General features: G+C 45.9%; 1 protein-coding gene across 1 annotated transcript in view; it reads left to right on the forward strand.

Annotated features, from left to right (window-relative positions):
• Positions 1-1289: 1289 nt before the first annotated feature.
• Positions 1290-14824, forward strand: part of LOC104018648 (antigen WC1.1) — a 37066-nt gene continuing 23531 nt past the window's right edge. Inside the window, exon 1 of the mRNA XM_087755996.1 lies at positions 1290-1418. Coding sequence (XP_087612122.1) covers positions 1340-1418 — 79 coding nt within the window. The 5' untranslated portion in view covers positions 1290-1339. The remainder of the gene's footprint in view (positions 1419-14824) is intronic.

Genomic DNA, 14824 nt, shown 5'->3' on the forward strand with positions numbered 1-14824 from the left:
AAGAACAACAGAATAGGTCCAGTGACTGCAGCCAGGTTAAGTCAGCAGTCCAAGCGATCCAAACAAGGCCATAATAAGGTGGTAGGTCCAAGATCCAGCCATAATGTCAAGTCAGCACATCAGGGTCAGTATCAGCAAAGTTCATGGCCAGACCCAAGTCTGGCTGCCATATAGCTCTAGCAGAGACCACAAGCAAGTCTCTGAGCTCCTAGTAGCTACTGAGCAAAGAATGGGCAGCCTCTGGCCAGACTTGTCTCTGCTCTTCCTCATGCAGCTCTTTCCACAGGAGTCTGACCCAAGGTTACACTGCTGCTACAGACCTTGAACAGGCAGTCAAAGCCCAGGGAGAAGGGGAAGAGGTTGCAGAGCTTGTTGGTGTACTAAGGACCTAACAGCTTGGATGTCACTGAACTTGGGATTCTGGATAAACACCAGACAGATGCCATCAGACAAAAAGAGCATGTGTGTCAGTGCCATAAAGAGGATTGTGTGTTCAGACTGGTGTAAACAGATAGCGCTCTGCAACTTGTTCCGGTTGCCAGGAATGAGTCAAGTAGCCACAGTTTGATCAACAGCAGCTTTTATTTCCCTAAATTCATCATTCTGGAGTGAATGAGAGAGTGAGCAGAACTACCAGCAATGGCCATACATAACCTGAAACAAAAAGAAACTCAGCAGAGGAAACAGGAAGTCCTATAATTCGCATCCTAAGGAAGATGGCCTTTCAAGAGCTTCTGCCCATACAGTTCTCAAGTTTTGACCGAATAAGGAAACCCTGAGCAGCGCTGGCCTCAAAAACAGAGCGGGTGTCATTTTTTACTCGCAGAGGTACCGCTAGTGATAAACACCACTGCTGTTGATTTCACAGTGAGAGTACAATTGCTCCTAAGGAGATAGATGAGCTACAAATTTAGGGATTTTCTTTACCTTTTTCTCTTCCAAAGTGATTCATAAAATGACCAATGTTCCGCACTTTCACATTGCTTTGCCAGGTGAGAAATAACCGTTTTGCGTACTGCTCTGCTTGTACCGCCGATGTTGGTCCCATAGTAAAACAAGACAATACCAATGATGACATCAGAAGCGCAATCATCCTTCATATATGGTCACAGGCACAATTTTCACATTTTATTGGAGGTTTTGGTTCTTTCAGATTTGAGATTAATCTGTTGATAATGTCTAAAAAGGTGAACAATATTTCTATTGGTTCTTTCATGTAGTTCATGCTAGCATGTGAATCTATATATTTCCTCCTTTGTAGTCATTTGTGAGACACAGAGAAGCCCATGCAGAGTTTGGTCTAGGCAGCACCTAACAGAGAGTGAAGTTTCATCTGTCCATGATCAGGATGGCAACAAAAGGACCTCTTTCTACTTCAGTGTTGTGGCTGCTTCTCCTCTCCATTCAGGTCTCCCTGGGTAAGTACATACTTTATTTTACATAAGGCAGTGAGATAGGAAAAGAATGTAAATTCAAAACAAATAGGTTGTTATTCCGTCAACCTGTAAGACAAAGTGTCAAGAAGGTGCTTAAATACATTTCTGTCTTTGATTCAGTCTCCTTGGTGATCCTGTTTTACTCAGACATCAGCGACTGGCCATTCTCATAGGAATTCAAGTCCAAGTTTAGTAAACAGCCAAGCTGTAATGGAAACCAGCTGGGTATTCTTACGACCGTCTTGCCTCCCCTGTTGAACTCTGTGTAGACAGAATGAATAACTCCAGGTCTTTTTTCAACACCAGTTAAAATGATGTTGCTGTGTTCTGTGTGTCCAGCAGAGTTTGGCTGCCTAACATACCGTCCCCTCAGTTGTTCCTGTATATCTGAAGCTTATCGCCATTTGTCTCCCCGCTCTTCTAGAGCTATGTGTACATGCTTGAAGCTGATGGTGAGAGCCAGATTTTGGAATCCCCATTTTTGTCTCTATACACAAGGCGGTGGCACTATGGCATTGTGACTGGTAGTCGCATCCCCATATGATGAGAAGAAGACTTCATGGTTGATACTTTGATGTAGCATGGACCTAGTCTTAAAGGTTCTCACCAGTTGTGTGAATGGAGTCACAGTTCAAGTGGATGGGAAGAGGAGGAACAGGCCTTTCTGTGACGAGTGTGAAGAACAATACTAAACATTTGTATTTAGGCATCTTTGTAGCAATGTTTGAGTGTCAGCTGAGCAGTACTGTAGAAATTACTTTTCTGCCAACTTCTTAATAACAGGGAATAGTACCAGAGTGACTCAGTGGCAGATGCAGACAAGAATAGCTTTACCTTGACATCATCACCAGCACTACGATCCACATCTCTGCCCTGGAGATACTTGCACTCCCCATGATGCTGCAGTCCCCTGTTAGTCCCCTGGTAGGGTGCAACATGCAAGCAGTGTGGGAGGCATGGCCATCAGGGACTGAGCAGGCAACCTGCAACCGAGGCAGCACGCGTGTGCTGAAAACATCCACTTAGGGTCTGGGTACAGGGATGCATGGCTCATCCTCATCCCTGGCCTATGAAGGGAACCAGGTCTTCAGCTGGAGCAAGCCAAAATCTGATGCCTTCTTATCCAAGCAGAACCTCACTCTGACTAGTACCACTGAATTCAATGAAGGCACTTGTGGGACATATAGAGTGTGAGGAAATACAAAAGAGTGTGCCTGTAGGTATCATAAAAAATTCTCATAAGATTGATTGCAGAAAATTATAGTTTTGATTAGGGAATATTTAAATCTGTTGATTGGGTTATGCCTACCTCTGCATCCAGTCTTGCATGCTGTCATGTGTTGAAAACATCAGATATTGGATTATTTGAAAATTCAAGTGCAGAGAGGTCAGTCAAGTGAGAAGCTGTTTGTTTTATTCATTTATTTCCATTATTATGGTTAATGGAAATAGGTTATCTTGTTCCTTTAATAATGTATTATGAATTTAACCTTTCTTAGAAATTATTTCTCTTTTAAATGTATATTTTTTTTAGCTGAGAAAACTCTTTTTTGGACTATGTTCTTCATATAAACTGGGCTGTTCTCCAGAACATCTTTCAAAAGAGTCTTAAAAGACTTATTACAGAAAGATTATACTCCTTCTGAGACAACATGTTGCAAGTACAAGGGGATTTTGTAGTTATCAGAGACTTGTGCTATGTATGTGAGAGACTTTCTTACTCAGGAAATTTGAGGAAAGAGGACAGTTTGCAGAAAAAGTAGGTTTTGGAAGTTATTAGTTGTCTGTCTCTTGAATAATCTCCCTTAATCTTTTTGTGTTTCTGAATCTAAACGGTAGGCAGGAAATTGTGAGGAAGTCCAGCAGTGTTAGCAAAGAGGTAAAACCTTTGCTTATGTATGAGAAGTGATCATGTGTCAAAGCTATATTGTCTGTGTCTGATGAAGCAGAGAAGAATCAGGCTACAGACCACATAGAGAGGGAGGCAAAATTGCCTTTTAGTTGACTACTGCCAGCAGTTTACTCTGGAATGAGAAATGAAATGCTGGTTAGTTACTGAAGGAAGTGGCTGCATTAACATCAGTCCGTGGTCTAACACTGACAGGGAATAGAGAGAGGAATTAGATTTGTTTTCAAATGCAAAGAAAAATTATATATTCTTATTTCACAATCTCAAATGACAATGAGCAGTGTGATATGTAGGAACACCTCTGTCTTTTGAGGAAGAGAGGGAAGGTGGTATTTTCTACACCAGATTGTTCTGAAAACTCTTACTGGAAAACCCAAGGCTCTTAGTGCAAATTAATTATCTTTTGTTGCTTATCAAATACCATCGTTGATGGGAGATGATCTCTGAGCGGTGTCTTTCTGGACTATTTGCAAGATGTGCGCAGCTGCACTGTTTTCTGTTCACATCACTTCCCAGTGCTGGGTCATAATGAGTACTGCAGGTTTCTCTTGGTACCTGGTCAGGTTCTGATACCTTTCTTGCTTCCAGTGCAGTCTTACTCACTAAGAATTGTGTCTGTCTTAGCTAACTGTGTCACCTTTGGAGAGGTGACTCCTATGAGTCATCAGCTGTAGAGCTGATATGAGGGTACAGCAAGGGCCAGCTGCTCCAGCTGCGATAACACGTCTGGCAGGGCGGGGGCCTCACCAGCCAGGGTCCTGCCCTGCAGTACCCAAGAGAGGCAAGCAGGGCAGACATAGGGGTGGTAGCTGGGTTCAGCTCTTCTTGCCAACTTGCCTCAGATCATCAGGCAAGTTCATGGTGATGAGGCAGGTCCAAGGTCAAGCTGAGAAGTCAGTCTGTGGCTCAGAGTGCAGATCAATAGGGCCCATGGCCAGGCACGGCTGTGCCTGAGTTGAACACAGGTGCACCTACAACGTAGTTCAGGCAGGGACAGAAGGTCCAGGCCTGTGCTTAAATGGAAGCCTGGGCCCACTGGCAGAGTGGGTGGGCAGAGGCCCCAGGTGGGGAAGGTCAAGGCCATTAAGGATTATTAGTGCACTCAGGGGACTGACAATTGGATCAAACCTGTCCTATAGATGTTTGCTTTAATTTTCCATTGTGTGTCAGGTTTTGAAACAGTGCTAATTTGGGACCAAAGTTACTAGGCTTCTTACATGACTGTCCTGTAAACGTTCTCTAGTTATGTGGTCAATCTGAATGATCCTTCAGGCCCCAAAAGAAGTTGCCAACCCTCTTCAAGGATTTACCTGTTCCCTACCATGCTGAAATCCAAATCTGATCAAATTGAAGACAAGTCTTACATGTGGTGGCCAAGCTCTTCCTGATTCTTGTGTGCACTTAGCTTGTAGTTTGTCCTTAACCTGGAAATAGCAAGGTGCTGCATGTGTTTTTCTACCATTTGATTTTCCACCCATTTTGTCATGTCTTTGTTCATGCTCTAGACACCAGTGGCTTTCAATTCACATGGTTCAGAAATGCCAAACTAGCATTTTTTTTCCATTTTCTCCTTATAAGTTTTCTCCTTGAGAAGCACAAAACTCATATCCAACAACTTGGTTCCGAGGGGCGCATAAGCCCACCGCAACGGTTAACAGATGAACATGATGAGTAGAGAATTATTTAGTTGTCAAGGGGCAGACTTAAATTTTTAAAAAGTGCCCCAGGCTTCTTAGTTCCATCACAAAAACTGCAGAGCTTCCTTTCCTCTGAAACATAAAATTCCTTTCAAATATTTCAATATTCTATGTGTAATTCAATTGAGCATTTATATCCAGCAAATAATTACATACCTGCCTTCATTTCAAGGTTGGCCTGTATCCCAAGGTTTAAGGCGTGTATCTTTCTCATGTTATCACTGTTTAAATGTCTGATTACTGCTTGATAAATCCTTCTTAAAAACCTTTCTTGTGCAGGGGTTGCTGAAACTGGTAGTGTGATAAGAGACAAGGCAGTTACAGCTCTGTTTCCTGAGGTCCAACTGGTAGAGAGGCTAACTTGTAGTCCCAATAGGCACACACATAGGTAACACACGTACATTGATATACAGATGTGCGCGCACACACCACCCCCATATGTCGCCGGCCACACAGACAGAAACATGCAACAGTGACACAAACACAAACAGCACCAATGGCCTTATCATGAGCAACTGATGTCACTTAACCTCTGTAAGGCCTTTGACATGGTCCCGCACAACATTCTTGTCATTAAATTGGAGATATATGGGTTTGATGGATAGACTATTCAATCAATAAGAAATCGGCTGGATGGCCACATCCAAACAGAGATCAGTAACAAGTGGTGTCCCTCAGGGGTCCATACCAGAATTGGTACTGTTCAGTGCCCTAATTAATGACATAGATAGTGGGATCGAGTGCACCCTCAGCAAGTTTGCGAATGACAGCAAGCTGAGTGGTGCCGTTGATGATACACTTGAGGGAAGGGACGCCATTCAGAGGGACCCTGAGAGGCTTGAGAAATGGGCGAATACGAACCTCACCTCATGAAGTTCAATCAATCAGGCCAAGTGCAAGATCCTGCACCTGGCTGGGAGCAATCACCAGGATCAGCACAAACTGGGGGATGAATGGCCTGAGAGCAGCCCTGTGGAGAAGGACTTGGGGATGCTGGTGGGGGACAAATTGGACATGAGATGGCAACGTGCGCTCACAGCCCAGAAAGCCAATCACATGCAAGGCTGCATAAAAAGAAGCGTGGCCAGCAGGTCGAGGTATGCAATTCTGCCCCTCCGCTCTGCTCTTGTGAGACCCCACCTGGGGCACTGCGTCCAGCTGTGGGGTCCCCAGCAGAAGAGAGACATAGACCTGTTAGAGTGGGTCCAGAGGAGGGCCACAAAGTGATGAGAAGGATGGAACATCTCTCCTATGAAGAAAGGCTGAGAGAGTTGAGGTTGTTTAGCCTGGAGAAGAGAAGGCTCTGGAGACACCTCCTTGTGGCTAGTCAATACTTAAAAGGGGCTTATAAGAAAGATGGAAAGAGACTTTTAACCACGGCCTGTAGTGACAGGACAAGTGGCAATGGATTTAAACTGAAAGAGGGTAGATTTAGATTAGATACAAGGAAGAAATTCTTTACTATGAGGGTGGTGAGGTACTGGAACAGGTTGCCCAGAGAAGCTGTGGATGCCCCATCCCTGGAAGTGTTCAAGATCAGGTTGGATGGGGCTTTGAGCAACCTGATCTAGTGAAAGATGTCCCTACCCATGGCAGAGAGATTGGAACTAGATGATCTTTAAGGTCCCTTCCAACCCAAACCATTCTGTGATTCTATGTTTTCCTCTCTGACTGATCAGAATAGAAGTCTATCAGTGGGAAATATGCAAATACATACAATTTGGATTCCTCCAGACACTCGGCCCATCCAGTATCTGGTCCTGGATCCTCAGTCTCTGTAGTTGCCTCATGCATTGACACACATTCAAATGGGTCTTTGAGTTGACTCCCTGACCTTACCATCTCTCCAGTAGTTGGCCTGGACCTTCTGGTCCCTCTGGTGGCCAACTTCTCCAGTTACCTCACTCCCAGACACATACGTATACTTGGCTCCCAGGCCAATTAACTCCCTGGCTAGTCCAGCTTGATATTCACTAGCGATCACACACTGATATGCGGTACCCTCACTCACTCCAGTTGCTGGCATCTGTTCTGGTTTAACACCAGTAGGCAGCTAGGCACCACAGAGCTGCTCGCTCACTCTCCCCCGGTGGGATGGGTGTCACAGTCCATTTGGATCTCTCAAATTTACAGGACAACATACTCTGTGAATTAAACTTTATTTTAGGAGCTTATTAAGAAATACAATAAACAAACACAACAACAGGGGGTCGCTGCTAAGCGAGCCAGCCAGGGGAGGTGTCCTGCTGGACCTGCGGTTTACGAACAGAGGGCCTGGTGAGCGACGTGGTTGTCAGAGGCTGTCTTGGGCTCGGCGACCATGACATGATAGAGTTTTCGATTCTTGGAGAAGTAAGGAAGGGGGTCAGCAAAACCGCTACCCTGAACTTTAGAAGGGCAGACTTTGGATTGTTTAGGAGTCTGGTTAACAGAGTCCCTTGGGAGGCAGTCCTGAAGGGCAAAGGAGTCCAAGAAGGCTGGATGTTATTCAAGAAGGAAGTCTCAAAGGCACAGGAGCAGGCTGTCCCCATGGGCCCTAAGTCGAGCAGGCGGGGCAGAAGACCAGCCTGGCTGAACAGGGAGCTTTGGCTGGAATTAAGGAAAAAAAGGAGAATTTACCACCTTTGGAAGAAGGAGCAGGTGACTCAGGAGGACTACAAGGATGTTGTGAGGTTATGCAGGGAAAAGATTAGAAAGGTGAAGGCCCAGATGGAACTTAAGCTGGCCACCACCATTAAAGATAACAAAAAATCTTTCTATAAATATATCGGTGACAAAAGGAGGGCCGGGGAGAATCTCCCTCCTTTGTTGGATGCGGAAGGTAACTTTGCCATGAAGGATGAGGAGAAGGCTGAGGTGCTTAATGCTTTTTTTGCCTCATTCTTTAATAGACAGACTGGTCATCCTCGGGGTTTTCAGGCCCCTGAGCTGGGAGCTGGAGATAGGATGCAGAATGAAGTCCCAGTTGTTGAAGAGGTGGCAGTCACCAACCTGCTCCTCCACCTGGATGTTCACAAGTCCATGGGGCCAGATGAGATCCACCCGAGGATACTGAGGGAGCTGGCAGAGGAGCTGGCCAAGCCACTCTCCATCATTTATCAGCAGTCCTGGTCAACCAGGGAGGTCCCAGATGACTGGAACCTAGCAAATGTGATGCCCCTCTACAAGAAGGGTCAGAAGGAGGATCCGGGGAACTACAGGCCTGTCAGCCTGACCTCGGTGCCAGGGAAGGTCATGGAACAGATCATCTTGAGTGCCATTACGCAGCATGTGTGGGACAACTCGGGGATCAGGCTCAGCCAGCATGGGTTTATGAAAAGGAGCTCCTGCTTCACTAACCTGGTCTCCTTCTATGACAAGGTGACCCGATTAGTGGATGAGGGGAAGGCTGTGGATGTTGTCTCCTTGGACTTTAGTAAGGCCTTTGACAGTCTCCCACAGCATTCTCCTGGAGAAGCTGGCTGCACACGGCTTGGATGGGTGCACTCTGGGTTAAAAACTGGCTGGGCGGCCGAGCCCAGAGAGTGGTGGTGAATGGAGTCAAATCCAGTTGGCGGCCGGTCACGAGTGGTGTTCCCCAGGGCTCAGTGCTGAGGCTGGTCCTGTTCAATATCTTCATTGATGATCTGGATGAGGGGATCGAGGGCACCCTCAGTCAGTTTGCAGATGACACCAAACTGGGTGGAAGCGTTGATCTGCTGGAGGGCAGGAAGGCCCTACAGAGGGACCTGGACAGGCTGGATCATTGGGCCCAGGCCAACTGTATGAGGTTCAACAAGGCTCAGTGCCCGGTCCTGCACTTCAGTCACAACAACCCCAGGCAATGCTACAGGTGTGGGGAGGAGTGGCTGGAGAGCTGCTTGGCGGAAAAGGACCTGGGGGTGTTGGTTGATAGCCGCCTGAACATGAGCAGTGTGCCCAGGTGGCCAAGAGGGCCAATGGCATCCTGGCTTGTATCAGGAACAGTGTGGCCGGCAGGATCAGGAAGGTGAGAGTGCCCCTGTACTGGGCACTGGTGAGGCCACATCTCGAGTCCTGTGTTCAGTGTTGGGCCCCTCACTACAAGAAGGACATGGAGGTGCTGGAGTGTGTCCAGAGACAGGCAATGAAGATGGTGAAGGGTCTAGAGCACAAGTCTTATGTGGAGCGGCTGAGGGAGCTGGGGTTGTTTAGCCTGGAGAAGAGGAGGCTGAGGGGAGCCCTCATCGCTCTCTGCCACTACCTGAAAGGAGGTTTCTATTTTCCCTTTGCCCAGACTAGCTTGTCATGTGAATTCACTGATTCAGGTCATAAGGTTTCATAACTTATAACCCATAACTCTTAATTCATGAATTTATGAGAGAAAAAAAAAAAAGAGAATTAGTTACCTAGCCGATGGTGCGAGTGCTCATCCTTCCTTCTTCACAGCGTGGGCATCCCCAGTATCACACAGGGAAGCATGAACGCCTCAGCAGTCCAGCTGCTGTTGCATCGGATTCAAAGGCTTTTTGGGTAAATTGATGTTTTATACCTTCCAGCTCCGAAGTTTGGTCTATACCATTTCCATAAGTTAGCAGATTCTGAAGAAACTGCCAGACAAAAGGCAGTGGCTGCAGGAGCCAGCACTCTGCAGGTGATAATGGCTGCATAATGGCCCTTTAGCTCTTTCTGGGCACCTGTCCCACCCCCATGGTGCTCTCCCTTTGACCTAGTGGCCCTGCTCCCAGCATACATCAGGCCTTAGCATGAGCTCTGTTAGTCAAAATCTGAGCAGGAGTTGTGTGAACAGTCACATTCCACCCCTTGGTATAGACCGAACGTCTAGCAAACCCATTGCCTTGGCAAGTAGAGGTACTCTTACTCCTCTTGCCTTGCCGGGGGTGAGGGTAGGGGAAAGTTCTGAGCACGTTCACTGAAGTCTAGCTCCACAGTTTGTAATCGGGTAACAATTGATGGTGCATGCTTTCAACACGCTGAGACAAGCGATAAGCACATATATACAAGCATACTAATAACAAAACTAATAAAATAGAACACAATACAATGACCATAGGATGTAACATAAGACGCAATATGCCAGTGTATATCCCATAAAAATGTCATATTGTTGCCCTAAAAACTTGGGTCCCTTACCTGGTGTGCATCACCCAATTTACACAAAGGGTCGAGGTATTTTCCTTTATTACATAAATGCGCAGATACGGGTGCAAGGTACAAACCAGCACACCGTTGGTGTAAACTAACAATTATTTATACACAATATATTAACATATTTAATCAATTCTGTTAAATGAATGGTTAAATAACTACACATGCCTGCTCTAATTTTTGAGACCTTTACTTCCTTAACCTTTTGGGTTGACAGGTTTCTTGAGTGAGTGGTCTTTGAGTTGGTGGTTGTGATCTCCCCCTGCTGGAATTACCTTTCCTCTAGTTTCACTTAAATTTGGCAACACTAAGCAGTCCTTCACAGGCGTTAACAGAGCAGATTATCATTCACTTTGGGTTTTTTTGTTCTGAGACAGAGATATCCTGTTTCGCAATGCAGTAGTATTGTTAGGGTAAAGTGACCTAAGTTTATCAATATCAGTACCAGTGATGTCCAGCAGTTTGTTCAATTTCTGTTGCAATTCTGACAATATCTGGACTGTATCATGTTTGATAGTAATAGTCACTTGTTTTTCCCCACCAACACTGGGGCTCTGCTTTTTAACAGCTGGTGATTAAGGATTCCAGTACTTCTATTTGAGAGTATATTTTGTGTCCTATATTGGTCAGGACCAAGTTGTAGGCCAGAATTCCACCAGCACTGATCTGACGTGTTGGGACATCTGACATGTTGGGCCTCACTGTCCATGTTACAGCAGAGCTTACCAACTTCTGTGGATTTATTTGGTTATTGCATTGTGCATGAACATTTATGGGATAGAATCCCAGATGTCGTAATGTGAGGATTAGAATTGTCCAGTGCATGAAGGCTCTTGTCTTTTTAGATGTTATCAACATTATCTCCAGTGATAACACCTCACCACAGAAAGTATTAACACAGTTCCAGGGAATGTTTAGTGTAGTTTCTAGATGGATACTCTCCATAGTATGCAGGTTGAATGACAGCTTTTCACTTATTCGTCCAGGAGTTCAATAGTTCCTAGGCAGAGGGAAAGAAGACCTACGTCTTGGCTCATATCCAAGCCTCAGTAATGATTAATGTCACTCCAACAGCATCCACAGTTTTCCATATTCCTTTCCCTCAAAAGTGCTGCAAAGTGACGCAGCGCTTTCTGAATGATGGGTGTTGAATTCTCACATGATCTTTTGGATGGCACACAGAGGTATTCAAAGCGTCCTGCTGGTGTTGGTCAGCACAGGGGATTGTTCGTTAAGAAAATTGACTATATCATTTATACTGGGAACAGGTCAGTGAGCAGTTCAGTGGCAGTATTCAAGGTTCTGTAATCTCCCGTTAGTTGCTGCTTGCCATTAGATATCTTTACTGGCCAGGAGAATTGTAGGGAGAATGAGACTTGACAATTATTCCACATTCTTCCAGCTCCTTTATCAATTCACTAACAGGACGAACAGCATCAGAAGGTAACTTGTACTATGGAATATGACTACCTTGCTATGGGGTAAAGGAGCAGCTGTTTGCAGCAGATTAACAGTCAGGGATGCATTTGTAGGAGGTAAGCTGTGGGGCAAAGACGGTGGTGTCCCTATTTCCCATTTCCCCCATGAGTCCACCCATGACTGACCCTTCAATACATCCCTATCTAATATATTACAGGAACCTAAAAGTAAGGTTGGGTGGAGTGTCTGTCCATTAGACAAAATTAGTTTAGCCCTGACCAGTGAGTGGGTAGTGATTGTCCCGTTAACACCTACGCTAGAAACCAACTGCTTGCTAAGCGGGGGCTGTCCTTTATACATGTCGTTATCTACCATCTTGTTATTTGGGCTCCTGTGTCAATGAGGACTGCTGTAAGGTAGAAATCATTAACTGTGACCATCATCTCTGGACTTGGGTCCTTAGCAGTGGGCTTAGCAGCCACCAGTACTGCCACTGAACCAAGTCCCACCGCTAGTTTCCCGCATATTCATGGCAAGGTTTAGTGTGGATAGAATTGGGTATATCCCTGAGCTCACAGCCCTTGCATCCTCTGGCTCCCTAGTTATTATCATTTTAAATCATATGGTGTCACCCTCATCTTCTCACACAGGTCCCAGAGAACTGTCATGAGAAGTGAATGAGGAAAAGCTGGCCAGTTGCCATAGAAGGGGAGTTGGCAGCCCATTTAACTGACTCAGAGCGCCCCTTATTTAAACACATTTTCCATAATCTCTTAGGCTCAGTAGTAATTGAGGGTGATTCCCAATTTCCCCTTTTTACTTTTGTCTTTTGCATGGAGACAGGCAGCTTCTTTTCTATATACCTTTACTTCAGCTGAGGTTCTCCCTTGGTTTTTATCCTGTGGGGCGTATAGTGGTAAATCTGCTAGCATACATTGAAGGCCCTCTTGGAAAGTAATACCTTTTAAGCCTGTCTTAATGGCTAAAGCTAAAGATTTCAACATCTCCTCAGCTCCCTTTATTATGGGTCGGAAGTGTACAGGCTCACAAATCACCTCCTAGGGATTCGGTTCTGCGGGAGAGGGTTGTCCGGCACCCAGGGCAGCAGGTGCTGGTCCTTCTAAATCAGCTAAAAGATCAGTTTTCAGCAGGGTAGTTTGCAGGCTGGCTGCCAAGTTCCAGAGCCACACACTTTTCTCCCCACAGTCAGCGGGATGGATAGTGAGTCCCCAGCACAAAGTGCAAGCCCGTACAGGACTGGTAATATTTGTCCCCACAGTACCTAACTAGATTCCCGGGCCTAATGCCAACAACCGAGCTTCAGCCAGGGTGAGGCAGAGCTGGTTGGCTCCAGCCATCCAGATCGGTGCTAGCCAGTCCACAGGTGTTTCCCCTGTGTTAGCTCGGTATCTCTCTTCCAGATCTCTTAATTCTAGGGCAGTAAACCCTCCAGTAGTTGTTGTGGAGGGAGGTGGGTTTTGTGTCCCCGCGGGTGTGCTCTGCTGTTCAGTCTTGATTACGGGTGCCAAGGGGGATCCTCATTCTCACCTTGTCCTGAGGTGGGGTACGCAGGTCTGCTTCTGTCCAGATATCCCCATCCCAATCAGTCACAAATGACACAATACATTTTAGTTTTCAACAACCTCTTCCTCTGCTCTTCAGCTTCTGCAGCTATCTGGGGTTGAAGTTTTGACTCAAGCAGTCTATTTTGCATTTCTAATTGCTTACATTTTACTTCCAAGTATTGTTTCCATTTTCCTTTTCTCCACTTTCCTTTTTCAACCATACATTTTCCTCTTTCAACACATCAATCATATCCATTGCTGCTCTAAGGCAACTGCCCGGTAGCAAGCACATAACAGCTTTCCCTTTTTCCTTCTTTAACTTACAAGAAGCTTGCCATCTGGCATGCTCCTGCCAAATTCGATCAGCCATTCACCATTCAATTCATAAGGTTTCATAACTTATAACCCATAACTCTTAATTCATGAACTTATGAGAAAAAAAAAAAAAGAATTAGTTACCTAGCCGATGGTGCGAGTGCTCATCCTTCCTTCTTCACGGTGTGGGCATCCCCAGTATCACACAGGGAAGCATGAACGCCTCAGCAGTCCAGCTGCTGTTGCATCGGATTCAAAGGCTTTTTGGGTAAATTGATGTTTTATACCTTCCAGCTCCGAAGTTTGGTCTATACCATTTCCATAAGTTAGCAGATTCTGAAGAAACTGCCAGACATAAGGCAGTGGCTGCAGGAGCCAGCACTCTGCAGGTGATAATGGCTGCATAATGGCCCTTTAGCTCTTTCTGGGCACCTGTCCCACCCCCATGGTGCTCTCCCTTTGACCTAGTGGCCCTGCTCCCAGCATACATCAGGCCTTAGCATGAGCTCTGTTAGTCAAAATCTGAGCAGGAGTTGAGTGAACAGTCACAGATGGGGGAGAGATTCGGAAGGGTAAAAGTGAGAAAAACTCGTGGGTTGAGATAAAGACAGTTTAATAGGTAAAGCAAAATCTGTACATGCAAGCAAAGCAAAGCAAGAAATTCATTCACTACATCCCATCAGCAGGCAGGTGTTCAGCCATCTCCAGGAAAGCAGGGCTCCATCACGCCTATACGGTTATTTGGGAAGACAAATGCCATAACTCTGAACATCCCCCCTTCCTCCTTCTTCCCCCAGCTTTTATTGCTGAGCACAACGTTATACGGCATGGACTCTCCTTTTGGTCATCTGGGGTCAGCTGTCGCAGCTGTGTCCCCTCCCAACTTCTTGGGCACCCCCAGCCTACTCGCTGGTGGGGTGGGGTGAGAAGCAGAAAAGGCCTTGATGCTGTGTACGCACTGCTCAGCAATAACTAAAACATCCCTGTGTTATCAACACTGTTTTCATGACAAATCCAAAACATAGCCCCATGCAAGCTACTATGAAGAAATGTAACTCTATCCCAGTCAAAACCAGTACAGCACCAAAGACACGTGCTTCTACGACCTGTGGTCCAGCTCCAGTTGCTGGCACTTAGAACTCCATACAAACACATGCACAGCAAATAAAGCCACCTCACCCAGGAAATCAGTTAGAAATAGGTTTTAATAACAAGATAAAATGGGCAGTGCTGATTAGGTGCAAGGCATAGCCAGACAAGCATACTGACTAGAAGCCTGCTTACCCACCACTGGCTGCTTTTCACAGAATCACAGAATGGTTGAGGGTGGAAGGGACCTCTGGAGGTCACCTGGTC

Source organism: Nipponia nippon, unplaced genomic scaffold, assembly GCF_047370975.1.
Source record: "Nipponia nippon isolate SJK-2023a ecotype South Korea unplaced genomic scaffold, ASM4737097v1 scaffold_2, whole genome shotgun sequence".
Lineage (NCBI taxonomy): Eukaryota > Metazoa > Chordata > Aves > Pelecaniformes > Threskiornithidae > Nipponia > Nipponia nippon.